The sequence below is a fragment of the Acanthaster planci genome, linkage group LG17 (genome assembly GCF_054643075.1).
Source record: "Acanthaster planci isolate LZ-2023a linkage group LG17, COTS_SCS, whole genome shotgun sequence".
Classification (NCBI taxonomy): domain Eukaryota; kingdom Metazoa; phylum Echinodermata; class Asteroidea; order Valvatida; family Acanthasteridae; genus Acanthaster; species Acanthaster planci.
The window spans coordinates 13,537,510-13,557,488 of NC_141793.1; the positions used below are offsets into that span (position 1 = coordinate 13,537,510).

Below are 19,979 nucleotides of genomic sequence, written 5' to 3' on the forward strand. Positions count from 1 at the left end.
AAGTTTTGCAGGGAGAAAGAGAAACGTGCTGTACACAACCGTACCCATCTAACATCGTTAAAATTACACAGTAGCAGGATTCCAGTCGATCAAACACGTTTGGCAGCTTTTGGACACCGTATTATACCAAAGAAAAACTTTTTTCCCGACGCGCAGATCTACGGCCAATACCATGACAACGACTTTAACAAGAAAGAGTGTAATCAGACCAGTAACAAGCATGTATACACCGCAGATTTTTTTCTGTTCTGTTTTAATCAAGTGTTCATTAACGAAAATCATTGGGATACAAGAACGACAAATAAATAATACACTCGGCATTTCAAACTGACCAGTCCACTCACACTTTAGATGAGTTTTCGTGAATTCAAGCTACAGTGTAAGGCACAAACTTATTTTAAAAAAAACCTTATCAGGCTACGTAGCTGTATATAGACCTCGTGCGTAGCGGCCATCTTCGAGGTATAGGTCTATGTTAGTGTTGGACAGGCCTGTGTAAACCTTTTGTGTCCCTCGTACGATACCATTTTTTTCGGATAAGGTTCATGATAAACTTTAACATTATGCTCTCTGTTGAAATATACCTTGGGACATCCGAAAACGCTGCTCTTTAGCACAACCGGAGATATGCTAAAATAGTTCAAGAAGTTGCTGAGTAAATAAATTATAACTGGGACTCCATACTTTATTCTAAATCCTACAAATCTTCATATCTCATCCTACCTCAATGGTACAATCTATAAGTGGTGAACGCAGTCTTTAAACGTCTTATTTTTTATTTCCACTGGCTTGAGTCTCCGAATTCAATTACACTTACCTGCTCTCGTCGTGTCTGATTATACCTCAGCCATATACTCTGCACTATATTCTGTCCTGATATACCACAAGATCATGTGTTCTGTGTGTTTGGTCAACGTGACTACTGAAAGGTGGAATCTTTGCAACGTATTGCAACAAAAAAAAACTCAGACGCTGCTCAGGTTGTCGTTTGGTGACAAAATGTTACACGTTAATGTATCAAATCTCATAACTGTGAACCTACTGCTGTTATATGAAACATATGACATATGAAACTATAGCTTTGTTACTGCTTCTAAAATTTCAAACAGTAGGTAACTACGTGTATGTTTTTGTGACATTTTTCTTTAAATTTAAACCCGAAAAGTTGTGATATAGGCCAACACCCTGCTAATGATGATTCTATAAAACCAAATTGTTAGCTGGGTTCACAATGCCTAATAAACAATTCAACACAGTTCAACTACCTTACAAGCATTTTTGGATGCCACAATGAAAACAACTCCTAAGGAATCAAGCATCAATCCAAGGCCACTTTCTGCAGGCTAATCATTGCTTCCACTTTGTCCTTTTTCCTCAGCAGCCAGTTACAAGATGGGCTCAGTACCATTCCAGTTCACTACCGCATCAGGCCATCTATATATTTACAGATGTACATGGTAGGTTGGGAGAAAAGACAGAAAAAAGACTGAAAGGGAGAACGTGCCGTTAAGGAAGAGCAGACCGGGGAACTTAAAGAGGGAGACATGAAAAAGTGGTATTTCAACCACTATGGAAAGGTACTCAAAACATCAAGAAATTATCAAGATTGGTATGACTAACAATACACACGAGGATAAAACATGGAAACAGAAATATATGTACAAGTATACAAGTACAACGCTTTCATATTGTTTATTTCCTTAATAATATTAAGGATGCTTGTAAGTAGTTGATCTTGATGTTTCTTACTTGGTTCGGATGCAGTGCTCCAGTGGTGGAACCAAATCCTCCTCTTGGTGCTCTGGGCAACTTTGAGTTGTGTCTGAGACCAAAAAATCAAAACATTAATGGTTTTCTGAATGTAATAAGGTACACGTGAGTAATACCTGTGGTACGTGTAAGTGGAAGTATCATTGAAAACATTGACTTGATCTCATTAGGGCAATCTACCCTAGATGCAATGGCTTCATGCTAAGCCCATACTCACTGGAAGAAATCGAAACCAAATCTTACCAATACTCAATCTTATTTCATCTTGTTGCTTGGAAAGACCATCGTAGTAATACAAGTCAAAACGACGTTCAACCTTCCAATCATTTAAGAGTTCTTTCTTCAAACAGAACAAGACGCTAAAATGACTTTCACTGCAGATGACCCAAATGGGATAGCGAGGTGTCTTGTAGTTACTTCCAACCTAGGATTTTTAAGCAAACAGGAACGTTACTTGAAGGAATTCTAACGTTAGTGTCAGCACGTCTAGCACAGTACATCAGTAGCTTTTCTGTCCATGGTCAATCAACCATTCTTTGAGAGATGCAATGCCAGGCAGAGTAAACAAGAAGTGGCTTTGGAAGTGTTCAGGAAACTTAGGGTTTTGGTAAAAGGTAGACTTAAGGATTGAAGAAGGAACACAGGAATGATACTTTAAATACTTGAATGTATATCTCAGTTAAACTTAATTTATCACTCACTTCCAGCATTACATTCCACAAAGAAAGATCTCTTCTGACATGCCTTGCTGGACCCACTTCAAACATTAGATTTAAGAAACTTACATTATATTCCACACAGAAAGATTTCTTCTGACATACCTTGCAGGACCCATAATGTTCAAAGAGCGACAGCAGCCCAATATCACTTCGACTACCAATACCCCTCAGAATCAATTTATCCTTGTTCCCAGAGTCCAGCTCCATTTTATCATTGAAGACATTGGAGACTGCCCGGCCAGTAAGAAGGAGGTTGACCATGTCCTAAAGGCAACAAAGTTAAACGCTAGACTTAAGCTGTCAAATTGATTTGCATGTTGAGAGAGTAAAATGAAGATGCTGACATCAAAATGGGAATGCAGTAAAGGCAAAAATATACATGTACATGTATATAAATGCAGTAACACAAGTACATGTTTAACACTACTTTGGACATTTCTGAACATCACATAATTTCCAGGTGTTGAGAGACAGAATCGACTGTCCCAGATTGTTGATTCATCTGCTTCTTAACGAAAATCTAAAATACCTGTGTGCAATAGCCATGTGCTCCCATTAGTCTGTTGGTAGGTTCGTCCATGTCCTCTATCACTCTGTATTAAAATGATCATAATTATCGCCAATTGATTTACACATGTATATCTGGAATTCATAAATACTTCAGACAGTCTACCTATTTAACAATAAGCAACTCAACCCTGTATTAACTTTTGATAATGATCGCTGAGAAATCAGAATGCCCACCAAGTAAATCACGCGCTGGCACCTGGATACAAGACACGCACACCAAGTCCACATAAGGAGATCTTCCAAACAACTTGCACAGGAATATACCACAAAATGGACAGGGGTGTTCGGGAAAATGAAAGTAAAATTCTAAAACATCATATATTGACTTCTTTTGACTCTCTGACTACAAAAGGTATTTATAAATGGAAATAACTATGTGCTTGGCCGGTCTTAAAGACCGGCTCAGGTCTGTAGCACTCTGTCTGTGGAGTGTAGTTATCTGAAACATTTGTTATTCAGATAATTATGCTTTTATTGAGAATTACTATAAATGCCCAGTTGAAAACAGTCAGTGTAAGTTCTTACTTGTCCACTGTTCTTGATTGTATTGCAGAGTATAACACCAGGATGCAACCACTGGATGCTCTGGACTCAAACACCCCAGCATGTCCTGACACAAACTCCAACAAGTCCTCTTTCTTCTTAAAATGATTGAGTACCAGCTGAACGTAAAATCAGATATAAACAAACGCTGATATTCTTGAGTGATACAGGTCATCCGCCTCGGGCAAAAGCACCACCTCATCAGTTGAAATGAGCCATGTTGGTAGGGGGTGTATCGTGCATTTCCTAGCCATTCATGAAACAGCGAAGTTCAATTCTGACCAAAGGAGCCTCCGTTACTGAGGAACAGCACCCTCTCTTGGTCCAGCTCGAGGTTCGTAAGCCCATTATTATATGCCTAATGTTTTAATACGTGTTTAGAACCACAGTCAATAAGTGGACAAGCGAAATTAGGAATTGGAAATTAACTATTTCTTTAAAACTACTGAACTACGCGGCCAAGCCATAAAACCATCACAAATCTCATACTTCCTGGCGACTTACCTTTTCTGTCAAACCATCTGGTTTATATCGTCCTGATGGGGTAAACTGAGCTCGCGTCGATGGCCTGAAAACAGCAAAAGAAACACAAATGTAGCTGCTTATGAAGTTTTGTTTTAAGGCACCATTAGTCTGTGAAACAAACACCGTATTGAGGAATATTAATGCAGTCGAACCTTGTTAATAAGAGCACTGTTAATGTAAGATTCTGCTTATAACAAGGAAATGTTTAAGTCAAAATCCTTTGTTTCTCATTGTTTTTATTCCTGATAATACAAGATTCCTGTTATAACAAGGGACTTTACCAAATCCTGAGGACCTCTTATTAACAAGGTTCGACTGTACTTTTTAACCTTTAACAGGTCAGCTCATTAAGATGTTTCAGTTCTTTTGGAAGTTGAAGCAAACTTACAGAGCTATCACTGCTTGTCTCTTTTCTCCTGCTCTCCACACAATGTCACAGATAGCTTGGGTCAGGCACTCACTACAAACTTGGCTTGTTGGCTGAAGACTTGATACTGTGGAGGTTTTGTTTTCCCCATAGAGCAAATGTTGTAAGAAACATGCCTGAATAGAAGCTAGAATACCACACGGACCTCCCTGAAGAGTTTAAACAAACACAAAGTGAGAATTTCCTCTCTAAAGCATAATATAGAGTGTGCTTATTGCAATGAATACAAGAATAGTGAACTAGTTATGTATATATAAAAAAGGAGAAGAAAACACAATAAATGAATATAGCTCGTTCATTGTTGTGTTTCTTAAATATAAATTAAACTTGTTATGGTTTTTTGAGCAAGTTTAACACAACATGTAGAACACAACGTTTTGATCCGGAGATCTTCATCAGGACTGACTAGAATAGTAGATGGCCAGGCATAAATACTGAAACACTCAAGTAATGGAAATGGAAATAGTCTGAAAACAAAACCAGACTCGGCCAAAATCAACAGGGTAATTTGACTCCATTCCATGCGAGTGTGGCAAAGTTTATGTCGGAAAAATGGGACGTAGTCTTCAAGTCAGAATGGCAGAGCACAAACGAGTAGTAAAGAACAAGGACAGGAACAATGCCATTGCTCTCCATATAGGCAACAGCCAACATACAGACAAGTGGGAGGATGCCAAAATCTTAGACAAAGAACAATTCACCCCTACCAGAAGAATCAAGGAAGCTCTGTTTATTCAACAGACTGTGAACATACACATTGACTCTGGTGTCCACATACGCCCCATTTGGCAGTAACACCTGCATGGACATTGTTTACCTACAGTTATTTCACTTGCCTACCACACAGCTGTTGTTTATTTCCATTACTTGAGTGTTTCAGTATTTATGCATGGCCATCTACTATTCTAGTCAGTCCTGATGAAGATCTTATGTTCTACAAGTTGTGTTAAACTAGCTAAAAAAAAAAAAAAAAACAATTTAATTTATATAAAACACAATAAATTGATGACTTTAATGATATGAGTTGATATTCAATGATAGACCTGACCTTATGTTGAATGATGCCAAATTTCATTTTATTAATATCACTGAATCCAAGTCCCTGCATTCTCCATTCATTATTGAATGCACCAGAAGGCGAGCCAAAGACAACATTCTTCAATTCCTGAAACAAACCAAGAGTTGATTAGATCCATAAAATATTCAGAGAAATTTGTCAAGACTACCAAACTTAAACATTTAAAATAAAATTGCAAATATAAATTCTCACAATGGCCTGCTCTTGTGTGATTGGTCTTCCATCAACTGCATTCAACACCTTCCTTGTGGTTGGCTTCAGTTGTAAATTGCTAAGATCATCATCCAAGTCATCAATGTCACCAAGCTCAACATCACCAAGAGTCTGCTTAGCATATGTCACTTTCCTGACGAATAGATACATGTACAAAATTAAAACAAATGAAAAAGTATTGCTTCTGACATTGTGCTCCTGAATGGTCATGCATGTCAGCACACAGTCGTAACAAAAGCAACAGCAAGGAACCTTGTTAGAACAATAACCAGTTGTCAAAAGTCATAATTTTCAGTCAGCACTACTAATGACTTGCTTTAGAGCAAAATAAAAGAAAGCAAAAACACATCAGGAAAACAAATCTTCCAAACAGGAAACAGTGCTGTGAAACCTTAAATATGATTATGAACATTAGGTTTAATGTTAACTTGCTGTACCTCTTGGATACATACAACTTCAACACTTTTACATTTGTAGTCAATCTGAATGCATGCAAAAGAAGTAATATAAGGACAGAATTCAATTAAGATTCCAGTGGCAACACATACCCCTTTTCATTTTGTTTCCTCTTTGCTGAGGTTCCTCTGCTTTTTCTTAAGTCTACCTGATTCTGCTCTGGCAAAGAATCAGCCCTATCTCTGAAGTCTTCCCCAATCACGGCATCCACATCTGTCACTGACCTCCTGGTTCGAGACTCTGGTCTTCTTTGTGGTGTTTCTGAGGTTATTGTCTTAGCCGAGTCCTCTGTGTTACTCTTTGGTGGAGAGTCAAATTTGAATCCTAGATCCTTGAGCCTATCTCGATTTGTTGAAGATTTTTCAGACTTGGGTTTTTCTTCAAGACCAGGGTCAAAGGAGGAGGCTGTGAGGCTCGTTCTGGTTGGTGTACACTTGTTGGTTGGTTTCTTTCTGCTCAGACTCTGTGTCACCAAAAATGAGGACTGATTTTTACCTCACATTAATATGTCTTCAAATCAATATCAACATCATCAGGTCTTGAATAAATTTGACCTTACATGTTTTCTTTTAAAAATTGAGCTGCATATCACAAAATGGACCTTGTAAGTTGAATAATTTGTCAATTAAGGCATATATTTATTATTAGATTACGCACACATGAATGAACACTCACATCTAGACTGCTTGTAATAGGACCTCCTAATCCACGAGAACGGGTGCTACTACCTGGCTGCAAGACATTCCTTTTTGGCAAGGTATCATTCCTAGTATCAATCCTTTCGTTGCCACCATTTCTCTGATGTTTCGCACTCAGCCTTTCTTCATTTGATTCAAGGTACTTCTCAGGTTCCTTCACAGTGGGTCGTTCTTTCATTGTAATGACAGGAGTAGATCCTCGATTGAGTCCATAAGTGCCACCTAAATCCTCCTGTGGTAAACCAGCTCCATAATCTGCAGACATGTATTCAGTTGCATCAATTGTGTCATTTTTGAAAATTTAGAGATAAGTTACAACAATGACCATTGCTTCTTTGGGTCAATATTTTGCGTAGTTGTACCTAATTAGCGGTTGTACTTGTAATTTTACAATTCAAGGCTTCGGATGAGTTTAATCCACAGTGAACTTACCCAAGTCAGTAGTTTCAAGGGCAGATGACTTACTTGATGACTCAATAGTAGAATTCTTCTTTTTCCTTTTGTTTTTGTGACCAGTGTTGCTACTGTTGTTGTTAACTCTTTGATGAACTCTTTCAGTTGTACTGTCAGAATCTTTTCCAGTATGGGAAGTGGTATCCCTTGACTTCATTGAGAATGAACTTGGGGAAGAATTCTGCAGTCCATGGATGGGGACTACCTCAGTCTTGCCAGACGAACATAACGCCTTTTCAAGGAAGTACTTGGTGATAATTTCTATCATTGACCTCAATGGTTCTGCTTGCTCCTGTATAGATAATTCATTTTCTTATCTGATTGTTAATGTTCAATTGATTTGCCACAAAAAATGATAAGGCAGGTTGAACAAACCTTACAAAATCGGGGATAGGATACATGTATACATAGCAATGGTTTGGTTTTACGCTAATGACTGAGTATTTCCATATTCATGCACATTGTTTCATGAGCAAAAACTCCTACAGTTTTAAAGATTGAAAGCAATCCTTTCTCAGAAATGTTTTCAGTTTCACAGTTTGAACAGAAAAACCCACAGTATGTAATAAGCCATGTGTTCAGTGGATGACATCACAGCAACAAGGTCCTCAGTTTTTCAGGAGAGCAGGGGTAATTATTGCTTGAAACATGCTTTGTTCAATCTATTTCACCTCAAAGGGATGTCCAACAGTTTCATAATGTACACTGTGAAACAGCACGAAATTGCAGAAAAATTGTGTCTTCGAAAATTCATTGCGGCTTAACTTTAAGACTAACAGTGCTTCTACAAGACTTACTTTATTTTTCTTGAGTAGTTTTTCAATGTGGACTTCTCTGGCTAATTGGACCCTGTTGCTAATACTACTGTCTGTTCTTGGTAGCTCTTGGTCCATTGACTGCAGGCTCAATTTTAGTCCCTACAAGGTATACACACGGTATAAAGACAATCATTTCATTACTCATCTATTAGGCCTAGTGCAAAAGTTCAATGACCAAGAGTGAATTGGTGTTTTAGACAATGGTAACACTAATGTGGTTGAGACAGTTTAGATAAAAATGTCACAAAAGGCTCGGGCATTCCGGTTCTTTCTCTTTCAAAATATCCTCCAGGGGTACGAATCTGCCAAAAAGAAACGAAAAACATGTAGGCTAAGGCCTATGGAAAGTAAACATACAACCTGATTGAGAATATAAAGAAAAGGGAAACACTGAAAAACAAACAATAAGAAATGCTAGTAGCCTATATGGAGCAGGTTCTCTAACCAAGCACATGGAGCTTACTGAACAGTGTGCGTATTGTGCTACTGAGTACAACAAATTGAAACATTATAGCCTAAACCATTAGACTGGCAATAATAATTGTACAATGCCGTAACTATGGAATTTTGAAGTCGCATTACAGTTACTATAGCCAAATATACACATGTAGGCCTAGCTGCTTTGCTCTGGTCCCTTATCATCAACATAACGAGCCTGTCCATTATCTGGCAATCATGATCATCTGACCATGTCCACAGTTTTGGGGGCTAAGCTAGCCCCACAACGGCACTAGTGCCAGTGGTGTGGCATGGACTCTCACTCCTGATCGGGAGTGAGAGTCCGTGCCACACTAGTGGGGCTAGGGCTAAGCCAGTCCAATAAACATGGAAAAACTGTCTATGTGATTCATTATCGAGAAGCTGTCCTATGTACTCGGAAGTCAGTTTTACTCAGGTAGGCTTAATGCATCGTAATTGTCATTGTCCGGAAATTGGACCGGTGGCGAAACGGGTTCGTGAACTTCGTCATGACTAGGTTTATATGGGTGCAGACCACTAATTCAAGTGAGAATTTCTGACCAGCTCATTAGCATTAAAAGTGCCCCCCACAGTATCTTTTGAAAAAAGAGATTGTTTGGCCCCCAAAATGGTGAGATTGTGTAAATCGTCGCCAGGATCAACTCCCTGGGTCTTTGAGCTTTCATATGAGGGCAGAAGGGCTGAAAACTACGGTTGAAAAATGGTCCTAAGTGCCCGAGAAAGTTGAGGGTTGCCACTTGAAAAATGGCTGCAATCAGACTTCGGAAAAATCACTTTTTGGGGGGTGATTTTGTTTTGTGGGAATAATTAAAAATGTAATTGGTTAACCCACAAAAAATTGAAAAGAAATTGAAAGATAAGTGACCAGACAAGAATTTCATTTGTGTTTCAGAAATCTCAGGGATGTTGGCGTGCATGCTATTGGGCCCTGAACGGTGCTGATTTTACACTGTTTTCAATGGGGCTTGAATTAGTGGACTGGACCCTATATTTCAAAATGGCGGCGTCCATGCAGTAGTGGCGGCTGGGTTTAAAATTTATCCCTCTTGTTTACGTTGGTCCTGGCAGTGGTGGAGAGACCACAACAAGCCATGAATAACAGTTTTATGGGTTATGAGACATCAGAAGTACTGGATTGTCGGACACAATAAATATCCAGGTAATCACATGAGAATTATATATGTACATGTGGAACATGTCACTTTGTAATTGTTTGTTTGTCGGATTCAAGAAATTCTTTGATTAGGATGGACTGAATGAAACCTAGAAAAGCTGGATTTCAACCCTAACAGAGCGTAACCCTAGCGGATGCCAACCCTAATGAAGGCTAACCCTAACAGAGGCCAACTGTGGGGGGGGGGGGTCCGGTTCAATTTTAGATGGTCAAGCACAGCCTGGGCTCCGACTGGCCAAGCCGTGGATATGCACAGGTGACTCAAATTTATCGAGACACTCTGCATGGTGATTTGTTCTACTCTTGTGTTGGAAGTGCCCTATTTTGGGCTCAGGTTTTCAACTCTTGGGCTGGAGCCTGTCAACTGGAGTAATATCTAGGGTGAGCTTTCATGTCAAAGCATGGCCAAAGTTTTACGTCTTTCGTGCACTTGGCCGCTACAGTTGGCAGTGTCTAGCCTGGGTAACCCTCCCCATTATTTGTAGCAACAGGTAGTTGAAGCTGCTCATGTGAAAAGTGTAATTTTCAGCTGCTTACTGCACATTGTATTTGCACTAGTTAGTGTATATAGGCAGTCTGCAGTAGTTTGTGCACATTTGCTATAGGCTGACCTTGAGCATTTTCTCTCCATATACAGCCATTAGACAATTTTTTTTCATTTTTTCTCTGGAATTGAGGTTTTTGATGCATTCTCAACCATTCAGTGTTATTTGGTGTGAAAAACTGAAAAATGGGTGTATATAAAGGGTGCAGACCACTAATTCAAGTGAGAATTTCTGACCAGCTCATTAGCATTAAAAGTGCCCCCACAGTATCTTTTGAAAAAAGAGATTGTTTGGCCCCCAAAATGGTGAGATTGTGTAAATCGTCGCCAGGATCAACTCCCTGGGTCTTTGAGCTTTCATATGAGGGCAGAAGGGCTGAAAACTACGGTTGAAAAATGGTCCTAAGTGCCCGAGAAAGTTGAGGGTTGCCACTTGAAAAATGGCTGCAATCAGACTTCGGAAAAATCACTTTTTGGGGGTGATTTTGTTTTGTGGGAATAATTAAAAATGTAATTGGTTAACCCACAAAAAATTGAAAAGAAATTGAAAGATAAGTGACCAGACAAGAATTTCATTTGTGTTTCAGAAATCTCAGGGATGTTGGCGTGCATGCTATTGGGCCCTGAACGGTGCTGATTTTACACTGTTTTCAATGGGGCTTGAATTAGTGGACTGGACCCATATATACAGTTTGTTAATTCCACGGCCGAAAGTGGCCCTCCTACGTTTACCTTTCTACTTAGGTACTCCCTAACGAGGGAAGCTGCAACATTCTCAACGTGATCCTTGTCAAGCATAATTATTTTGACGGTTTCAGTAGGCCTACGCGATACCGTTACTTCGTTAGTCACGTAGAAACAGATTTTGTTTACCAACGAGCGGCGCCATCTTGGAAGGTGAGAATCGATACCAATATGCAACTGAGCTGAAAGCTCGTCGAGAGACGACACAAAAGAATCGACTGAATTATTCGTGCAACTTCACTTAGCTGGTTCCCGCCAACATTTGATTTACATCTAGTTCATTTGCAGTAAGAAAGAGGAAAAATAATATTAGGATGGGAACCAGGCAAGCATTGCACGGTTATGGGTTGCACTTCGGACACGAATCTAGTTGTTAAGTTCACATAATGGCAGTTGTGGTGTAGCCCCCCGGGGGGGGGAGGGCTGGGGCACTCCCCCCAAAATTTCCGGCGCTTCCCCCAGGTGCCCCCCACTGAAAAAAGGAGGAATGGATGTTGAACAAAGATAAAAAAAATCTTACCCCCAAAAACCTACCTCTGAAAGCTCCCCCCCCAATAAGATGCTAGTGCCCATTTGTGCCCCCACCATTAATCCTAGCTACGCCACTGCATGGCAGACTTAGGCCCATAGGTATACGTGCAGACCGTTTGTTCTCTTAATAACCCAAGAAGATTTATGCAGAGTAAATTTGTATAATAATAATAATCATTTTATAGTACAGTATTGTTAAATATAACCAGTTAAAATCAGCACTATATAATATTTTGCCGTTGTCAAGACACCCATATAATTTTGTAGCAATGTAGCTTAACAACACGGCCAATGTCACTGCAACAAACGCAAAAAATTATTCTTCCAGGTACATACTGATGTGTTCATCTGCGGCAGAATGCCCGATAGGATTTTCTGTTCCTTTTACGCTTTTTTCGTATTTTAGAACTTTTTATGATACAGCTTAGAAAAGTCTAGTAATCTCAGGTCACGTTACAGGGCAGTTCTTAACCTTAGGGGATACGCTCAACTAAACTTTTTGTGCATTAAGGACACAAATATAACAACAGCCCTTGAGACACAAGCAACGCATAACCTCTATACAATCAAGGAAATTACATTCAAACATTCCTATTTTTACGAGAACCTGCCAGACAGGAATATTGACGCTCTGATCGGAAATAAGCGTCAATATACTTGGAATTCCATTCGAAACTACTGAACCACACCATTACAGAAGTGTATATTTTTAGTTCCGACAAAACCACGCTAAACAAGGGCTCAGTTGGTACGTGTAAGGTTCACAGCGGTCATCAAAAAGCGACATGTTAAAACCTGAAGACCAGCGCTGTTGACGACAGGGTTTGGCTGAAAAAGCTAACTCTCCTCAAGAATTTGGTATGTTAAACATTGATTTATAAACAGGATCTGGGTGACTTTGCATCGACGTAAAGCCACAATTTAGAAAAACTTCAAAGATTTCGAACCAAGAAATGTAGCATTGCAGTTTGGCTCAAATATCTTTAAGACAGTTATTTGATAATCATTTGATAATCGCGATTTGATGATAATCATTTATATGTGCTTTATTCGGTATGATCCCCTGCAGCTCATTTCAACACTTCTTTCGTTTTACAGAGTAAATTGGGTTGAAAACTTGACATATTATCAGGGACAAACTTTGAAATCCAGGACAGAAGTATTTTCGCATCACAACTTGAAACTCTTCACCACTCATGGATTTTGACTCATCGACCCTATCTTCTGCATAGGAAGATGAGGACACTACGGCCGTAATGCTGCATGGTTAGTACCACGGAGTAGTTTTGTCACTGTACACGTACGCTGAACGAGTCGTATAGTGGCTGTCTTCTTCGTACTTATTTCTGCCCTAAATATCTCTGGCAATCATCCTGTCATTGCAGTGTTCAGTAAGAAGCTGTGGACATACACTAATGTGTTGGATGTCAGTCTCAGTGTGGCTGATCTCGTCACTGACCTAGGGTTACCCATGAGCGTAGTGGCTTTACTCAGCCCTGGTGATACCTGCCCGTTCTCCACCAAAGTGCCTTGTTTCCCGGGCCGTTTGCTGCTCTACATTAGCGCGGGAGCCAGCTTGCTTCATCTTGCCAGCATTACCTTGAACAGAGCTGTCCTCATCAAGCGTCCCTTGACCACATATCGCTGGCTGTATACCAAATGTAACCTGGTCCTCATGACAGCGACTATTTGGGCTATTGCTATCTTAGCGATGCTTTTACCGCCTCTATTGACGTGGGAGGAGTTGCCCTAGACAAGCAATTCCGCAGCTGTACCGACCTGCAGAATCATCCTAGAGGCATGAACTTCGATCAAATTCAGACTTACCCTCTACATCGTACCCTCGAGTGTTGTCTTTTCATGCTATAATCATCTTCAAATTCGTTCACGTGCAGCGCCATTTTAAAACTCAAAAGGCCTTGGTTCAGGAACCAATGGCGGACCATTCATCAGGTGGACAATCTTAGAGTTACCTAAAGATGTTCATGATGTTACGCGCCAGCAAAGAATTAGTCGACAGCAGCTTCAAATCACTAAGAATCTCTTCTTGACAGTGTGCGTGTTTTTCTGTTGGGTGACCCCTTTCTTTATAGCAAATCTGTTCACCACCACGTACCGTTTCTTGCTCTTTGGCGCAATCATTTTTCTTGGCAATAGCTGCGCTCATCCCATCATCTACGCGGATAAACATCCACAGTTTAAGAAAGTGATGCGCTGCATGATGAAATGCTAGCACTCTCAGATCGAAGAACAGTCAGGCACACTGAGAGTTCTCATGTTTGTGGAAACAAGAAGAAATAGTTCATCGGGTGTAGCCACAGCATTAATGGATTAATCACTGTTGGTTTTGGCACCAGTCAAGTAGCATTCCCAATGATACACACAAGATCTGACAATGTAGCAGCCCCTTTATATTCTCGATACGATTTGTGTCATGTGAAAGGGTAAAGAATGTGTAACGACCACTCAGACTCATATAAAAACCCTGATCTAAAGTTTAATGCATGCATTCCCCTTATGGAGCCCCCGGGCAAACTGTTGAAGAATTGTGTGAAACATATGTAGGCCCCATCTTTCATTCCAATGTATCTGCTCCGAGCGGAACAAAAGATGGCGATTTTTTGGTACTCACCGCGTAGGCGCGCCATAAGGCGCGCAAGTATATGCGCGTTTGACACGGAGCACGATGAGTACGCGTAACTAATTTACTCCGGCATGTATGGTCTTTGCGTACACGCAGAACGCGTGCAAGAACCCGCTTTTGACCACTTGTCTTTCTTTTCGCCGATTGGGGGTGCATTTCAGCTCGGGGCGGTAATAGTCGTTCTGTACCAGTATAATCCTCATCACTGGAAAACGTAAACATTATACAAATTATGTAATGATAGAAATTGATATTTTCTCTGATACTTTACGACAGCTCAGAAGAAAAAAAACAAAGCAGGAAATGTCGTTCCCTTTTTTTCTTTTGTGTGAACTTATAGTGAAATGACCCAAGTCCGTGCCTTTTCTGTGAAACACAAACTGAAAAAAGACACTATATGGATGATTCATTTTAAATTTTGTACATTCTATGGATATGGACACAATATTTGCTGTAAGAATATATTATGGAAAGTTGTAGAGACAAAGCATTTTCAGATAGCTTCTTGCTGATTAATATGTCTAAGGCTAATGTTTGACTTGGCACTGTGTGTTATCCATTTCATTCAAATAGGGTAGTGGAGAAAAAACTATTGTATGCCTTTGAAGAGGATAGGACGTGCCACACAATACCTTAAGCTTACTAAACATCAACATTACTATTAAGCGAAACCGGATTTAAACATGATCCACAGTCGGGCCTGAAATAACACGGATGCTGTCATGACCGTTGGAACTCCAAATATGCACTTATTTTAGAAGGCTTTTCACAAAGTGTTAATATTTCCTTGTACGTGAAATTCTTTTAAATGAATAAATATGCAAATTGTATGTGTAAATTTATGTTCAGTTTTACTGAAGAGTTATCAGCATTAATAAAGGGTTCATCATATAAACGACAAATTTATCTTCTAGTTCACTTTGGGGAGGTGTAAAAGACGTACGAATAACTGGAATTACGACACCACTTCGTATTCATTGACCCCATCCTTACGACGACGCAAATCAATAATTATGATGGAAGAAGGCAAAACCGAATTAATGTAAAAAGACGGGGGGGTGGAGCCTATACATACAGAATGCACGAGACTGAGTCCAAGATACGGTCTGAGGAAGACAATAAACCTGGAAATCCCAATAGGCCTAAGCTAACACCCTCTTGCACCTAATCCCCCGAATATGATCAAAGGGACTGAAGGGAGCGGTCATCAATCAGTCCCAACATGATCTGACAGCTGATAAGCTATTAAGTGGCGATTTTAAGTGATGCAATTTTGCAATCAAAACAATTAAAATCGCGCAAACCAGTTTCCATATTGAATCCATGAAGGGGCAGACATATCTGCTGATTTTGAATATTCTGAACACCACCTTATGGACAGAAACGACTCAAAACTCGACAAGAACAACTAAAATGTTTGAAAAGGAAATTGTATATTGTTTCTGGCAATTCTTATTGCAAAGGGAATGGAAATATCCCAACATTATTTTGATTGCAAAACCGAGAGCTTAACTGAAGACGACCAAAAAACTTTATCTTTCGTTGTTTGTACAGCTGACAATTTCCCGGATGTTATCTTTCAGTTCATGCTGTTTTCTTGAGTTTCAAGTTGTCACCAACATCAATGGCAAGCACAAATTGTGGCAATATTTGGAAAGTCGGTGATTTTCCAGTGAGATCCGTTATGCTCCAACCAACTGCAGACGGTATGACTAAACATTGTCATTACTTCGAAGCTTCGCATTCTGTGTTGTGTGACTTTACAATTTTCATAATAACCCTGAACGAATAAAATATTTCACAATAGTATTATTTCATTTCAATACACAATTGGCCTAGATGAGTCTACTGATAGTTGCCCAGACTCAATGGAAATAAATCCCCTATTAGTTAATGGTGGATCCTCTCATTTGCATAGCGTTGTGCCATTGGTTCTCCATCGAGACATTGCATATGTATTGCTTCACACATAATTAATGTTTAAACACCACTTAAACATGTGGACCACGAAGAGGGAGTGGAAAAAATTGAGTATGTTTCTTTTCCTTCTTTTCATCTTTCCTTCCTTCGAACTACTTTTCATCTTTGTTCAGCATGTCATTGCTCTAACACACTTCCGAAGTGAACAAAGTACATTCAAATTTTAATTTTTTTTCAGAACACCGAGATGCCAGCAATCAAGCAGTTACGACCTGTATGAGTTTGTAAAGGACTACGGATTAATTTAACAGCAGCGGAATGGAATCATCCCTGAATTCAACCAGTAACGGACTAAACAGCACTGAACAAGGACTCATTTCCTTGTACACCTATCTCGAACGTGTTGTGGTGGCTGTCGTTTTCATTCTGATATCTATATTTGATATTGCTGGGAACACTGTTGTCATCCTTGCTGTCGTGTTCAGTAAGAAACTGCGGACTTCCACTAATGTTTTTGTCGTGAGTCTCAGTATAGCTGACTTCATGGCTGGTTTGTCGTTACCCATGAGTGTGGTGGCTCTACTCAGCCCTGGTGATACCTGGCCGTTCTCCACCGAAACCCCATGCTTCATTGCTGGCGTCTTACTTTTTATCAGTTCCGGTTCCAGCCTCCTCAATATTGCTTGCATCGCCCTGAACAGAGCCATTCTCATTAAACGTCCCTTTTCAACGTATCTTTCGTTGTACTCTAAAAGCAATATTGCCCTCATGGTGACAACTGTTTGGGCAGTTGCCATCTTCGGTGTCCTCGTTCCACCTTTAGTTGGCGTTGGAGGATTTGGCTTAGACCGGGAGCATCGCACCTGCAGTGACCTCCAGGATCTTCCAGGTAGCGTGACCTATGACCTGATTAAAACCATTACTTTTTACATCTTACCCCTACTGATCATCTGTACTTGTTATGTCGTCATCTTTATTCACGTGCGACGCCATTTCAAAACCCAAAAGGTAAGAAGTCAGGAAAACACAACAGAATTGGAAGTCACTTCATCATCTAGCTGGAAAGCCAAGAGTCAGACGCTAGATTCAACTACAGTTCGCGCAAGAGACGCACATCGACAGCGGATCAACCGCCAGCAACTTCAAATCACCAAAAATCTCTTCATGGCATTTTGTGCCTTCCTCCTCTGTGCGTCTCCATACTGTGCTACCATGATAGCTACCACCAGTGATCGTTTCCGTCTCTTCAGTGGAGCTCTTCTTCTTTGCAATAGCTGGGTCAACCCGATCATATACGGGGCTCATCATCCGCAATTTAAGACAGTGATGCGCAGCATGATGAAATGCCAATACTCTCAGATCGAAGAACAGTCAGACACACTGAAAGTTCTGATAGCTTGTGGAAACAAGAAAAAATAGTTCATCGGGTTAGATGATCAGTGGATGAAACAACATTAGTTCTGAGCACCAGTAAAATTAGCACACATTTACAGAATAGATAAAGAATGTTTAGCAAACGTAGGCCTATAGACTTATACAAACACCCCGTCTAGCATTTATTCCATGCATTCCCCTAAATGGAAAGTTGCTTGAAGACTATTGAAAAATCATTTAATTAATTGTATCTTAAATTTCATCGAGATATATATTTGGACATTATTATCATTATCATTGGAAAAAGCAATTTTGCATTTATAATAATTGATTTAAATACTGTTTTTATGTAATTATACTTAACCGAAGAACACTAACAAAGACATATACTGGCAAACTTAAAGCAAAATGATAATTGACTTGCCGTAACTTTTTTATGGCACAGAAATATGATCGCTGATTTTGCAATAAGGACATGATGATTAACGAACGTTGCCCTCAGCATTACATATCTAATCCGTACATTTTTAAATAAATTCTTGTGAAATCTATCTTGGGCTAATATCTTGGGCTGATTTGTGAATTCTCACTTTGCATGATTCATTCTATTCCTTCTAACTTGCCTCCATAGAGGATTCTGCTCAACAATAGCTTAGGTTAACTCAAGGCAGCACACACACGTTTTAAACTAAACTGGATCAGCATGATCCAGGCCCTGAAATAATACGGATAATTTTTTTTCACTAAGACCTCATGCAAGCGAAACACTGATATATATTTCGGCAAGTTTCAAACGAAATCGTTGCACTATGCCATAATAACGTTGTTTATCTTTGTATTTTCCTGTGGATTTTATAGTCTTTAATTAGTGTCTTATGCAAACCCAGGAAAATCCTCCCACTCAACGAACTTTGCTGGCGTGTATTGAGACCGTTGGAATTTCATTTACTTTGACAATTTGTTTGTGCAATTTGATATTTATTGATTTTGGAAGGGTTTTCAAAGGACGATGAGTTTCCTTATATTCATGTATTTATGTTTATTTACACTTGTTTCACAGTTTGTTTCTTTACACCACTTTAAAGGAAGACACAGAAACAGTCACTAAATTTGCTTTAATAATTAATTTACATCATGGTTTCTTACTTTAACTTCTATGTCGTTGAGGTTGTAATTTCGCATATAATCATCAAATTTTGTCTGATCGCCTCAAGCCAAATCCATTCTATTAGTCCATTTCCATATGCACCAATCTTTTTGATAAAAGCAGCATTATAACCTCACACATGCAGTGTGTATGCTACCCTTAACCATATAACCATAATTTACAATCATCAATTACACAGCTTTTATATTTTTTCAGTCTCGATAAACTAATAGAGGACAATCAGAGTTACAAATCCTTATTGTGTAACCACCATTACAACCAGACGTTAAGTATTTCTCACCGTGATTACTTTATCGTTAATTAATTTAAAAAAAGCAAAACTCAATATATTCGTGTTATTTTGTGCGATTCCTTTCGCTGTTTACCCATTGGTGTATCCAACGTCATTCTGACGGGAGGGGAGTTACATGTGAAAAGGGGCATCGAGCATTCCAGCTGAAAGTTTACCTTTTTTTCTGCCAATAATCGACCTATGTTTTCTAATCGAAAGGTATGCCGAGTGAGTGAGACTCGGCGGCACGGACAGTTATTGTATCGGACAATCCGCTGGAACAAGAGAGGGCGTGCTTTTACATAGCATTGAAGGTCTTTTGTGGTAATTTATTGCATGCGCTTGGGAGCACATGCGAGAAATTTCTGTTAGAGCCCCGTCGGAAACTTGAAGCATCCGTCTCTGGTGGAAGTGGACCTCAACTCGTGGTGGACAGACGTCATTCTTCATGGCCGTAACGGCCCATTATATCATTGCCTTTCGCCAAAGAGCGCTCTCATAAAAGGATATCATTGTCAGCCTTCGTCTGTCTGTTCAGACAATGCATTGCGCCTTGTATGGCAGGCTATCCTGAAGAATATAAAGCAGCGATACTCTACTCACGATGAGTCACGATTTCCGAAGTTAAGATTTCAAGCTTACATTATAAAAGTTAGCTCCATCCATGAAGGATCGGATTGATGGATCGAAACAATTTAAATCCTGCAGAAACTCCTCTCCAAATTGTAAAATCCACGAAGGGGCAAACAGATCTAATGATTTTGAGTATTCTGAATGCAAAACAACCTTGAAATAAAACAACTACAGTTGTTTTGAATACATGACAACTTGAAGAATTTTTGACGAGGAAACTCTAAAC

General features: G+C 39.6%; 2 protein-coding genes and 1 pseudogene across 3 annotated transcripts; 2 read left to right on the forward strand and 1 right to left on the reverse strand.

Annotated features, from left to right (window-relative positions):
• Positions 1–223: 223 nt before the first annotated feature.
• On the reverse strand, positions 224–11,387 carry LOC110973533 (putative ubiquitin carboxyl-terminal hydrolase MINDY-4). Its single transcript, XM_022224414.2, has 15 exons — positions 11,201–11,387; positions 8,250–8,369; positions 7,432–7,744; positions 6,977–7,254; positions 6,394–6,764; positions 5,825–5,978; positions 5,603–5,719; positions 4,516–4,703; positions 4,107–4,170; positions 3,585–3,721; positions 3,019–3,082; positions 2,592–2,753; positions 2,014–2,194; positions 1,750–1,822; positions 224–1,434 (listed from the first exon to the last, which is right to left on the reverse strand). The coding sequence occupies exons 1-15, from the start codon at positions 11,264–11,266 to the stop codon at positions 1,386–1,388; spliced, it is 2,337 nt and encodes a 778-aa protein (XP_022080106.2). The 5' UTR covers positions 11,267–11,387; the 3' UTR covers positions 224–1,385.
• Positions 11,388–11,526: 139 nt separating this feature from the next.
• LOC147796373 (somatostatin receptor type 5-like) lies at positions 11,527–15,269 on the forward strand (annotated as a pseudogene).
• Positions 12,344–19,961, forward strand: LOC110973560 (melatonin receptor type 1B-A-like). Of its 2 annotated transcripts, XM_022224459.2 has the most exons (3): positions 12,344–12,601; positions 15,971–16,093; positions 16,546–19,961. In XM_022224459.2, exon 3 carries the CDS (start codon positions 16,626–16,628, stop codon positions 17,724–17,726), a length of 1,101 nt encoding a protein of 366 aa, XP_022080151.1. In that variant the 5' UTR covers positions 12,344–12,601; positions 15,971–16,093; positions 16,546–16,625; the 3' UTR covers positions 17,727–19,961. The 2 variants fall into 2 exon arrangements, with proteins under 2 accessions (XP_022080151.1, XP_022080152.1); XM_022224460.2 differs by lacking the exons at positions 12,344–12,601; positions 15,971–16,093 and adding an exon at positions 16,345–16,418 and having other exon boundaries at positions 16,546–19,960.
• The last annotated feature ends 18 nt before the right edge of the window (positions 19,962–19,979 follow it).

Bases quoted from the DNA above. Each gene is read 5' to 3' on its own strand.
- LOC110973533 (XM_022224414.2), bottom strand. From the start codon at position 11,266: ATGCTTGACAAGGATCACGTTGAGAATGTTGCAGCTTCCCTCGTTAGG. The intron at 5,979-6,393 runs GTATGTGTTGCC...TCTATTCGTCAG, and splicing joins AGGAAACAAAATGAAAAGGG to GAAAGTGACATATGCTAAGC. The intron at 3,083-3,584 runs GTAAGAACTTAC...ATTTTAATACAG, and splicing joins CAATCAAGAACAGTGGACAA to AGTGATAGAGGACATGGACG.
- LOC110973560 (XM_022224459.2), top strand. From the start codon at position 16,626: ATGGAATCATCCCTGAATTCAACCAGTAACGGACTAAACAGCACTGAA.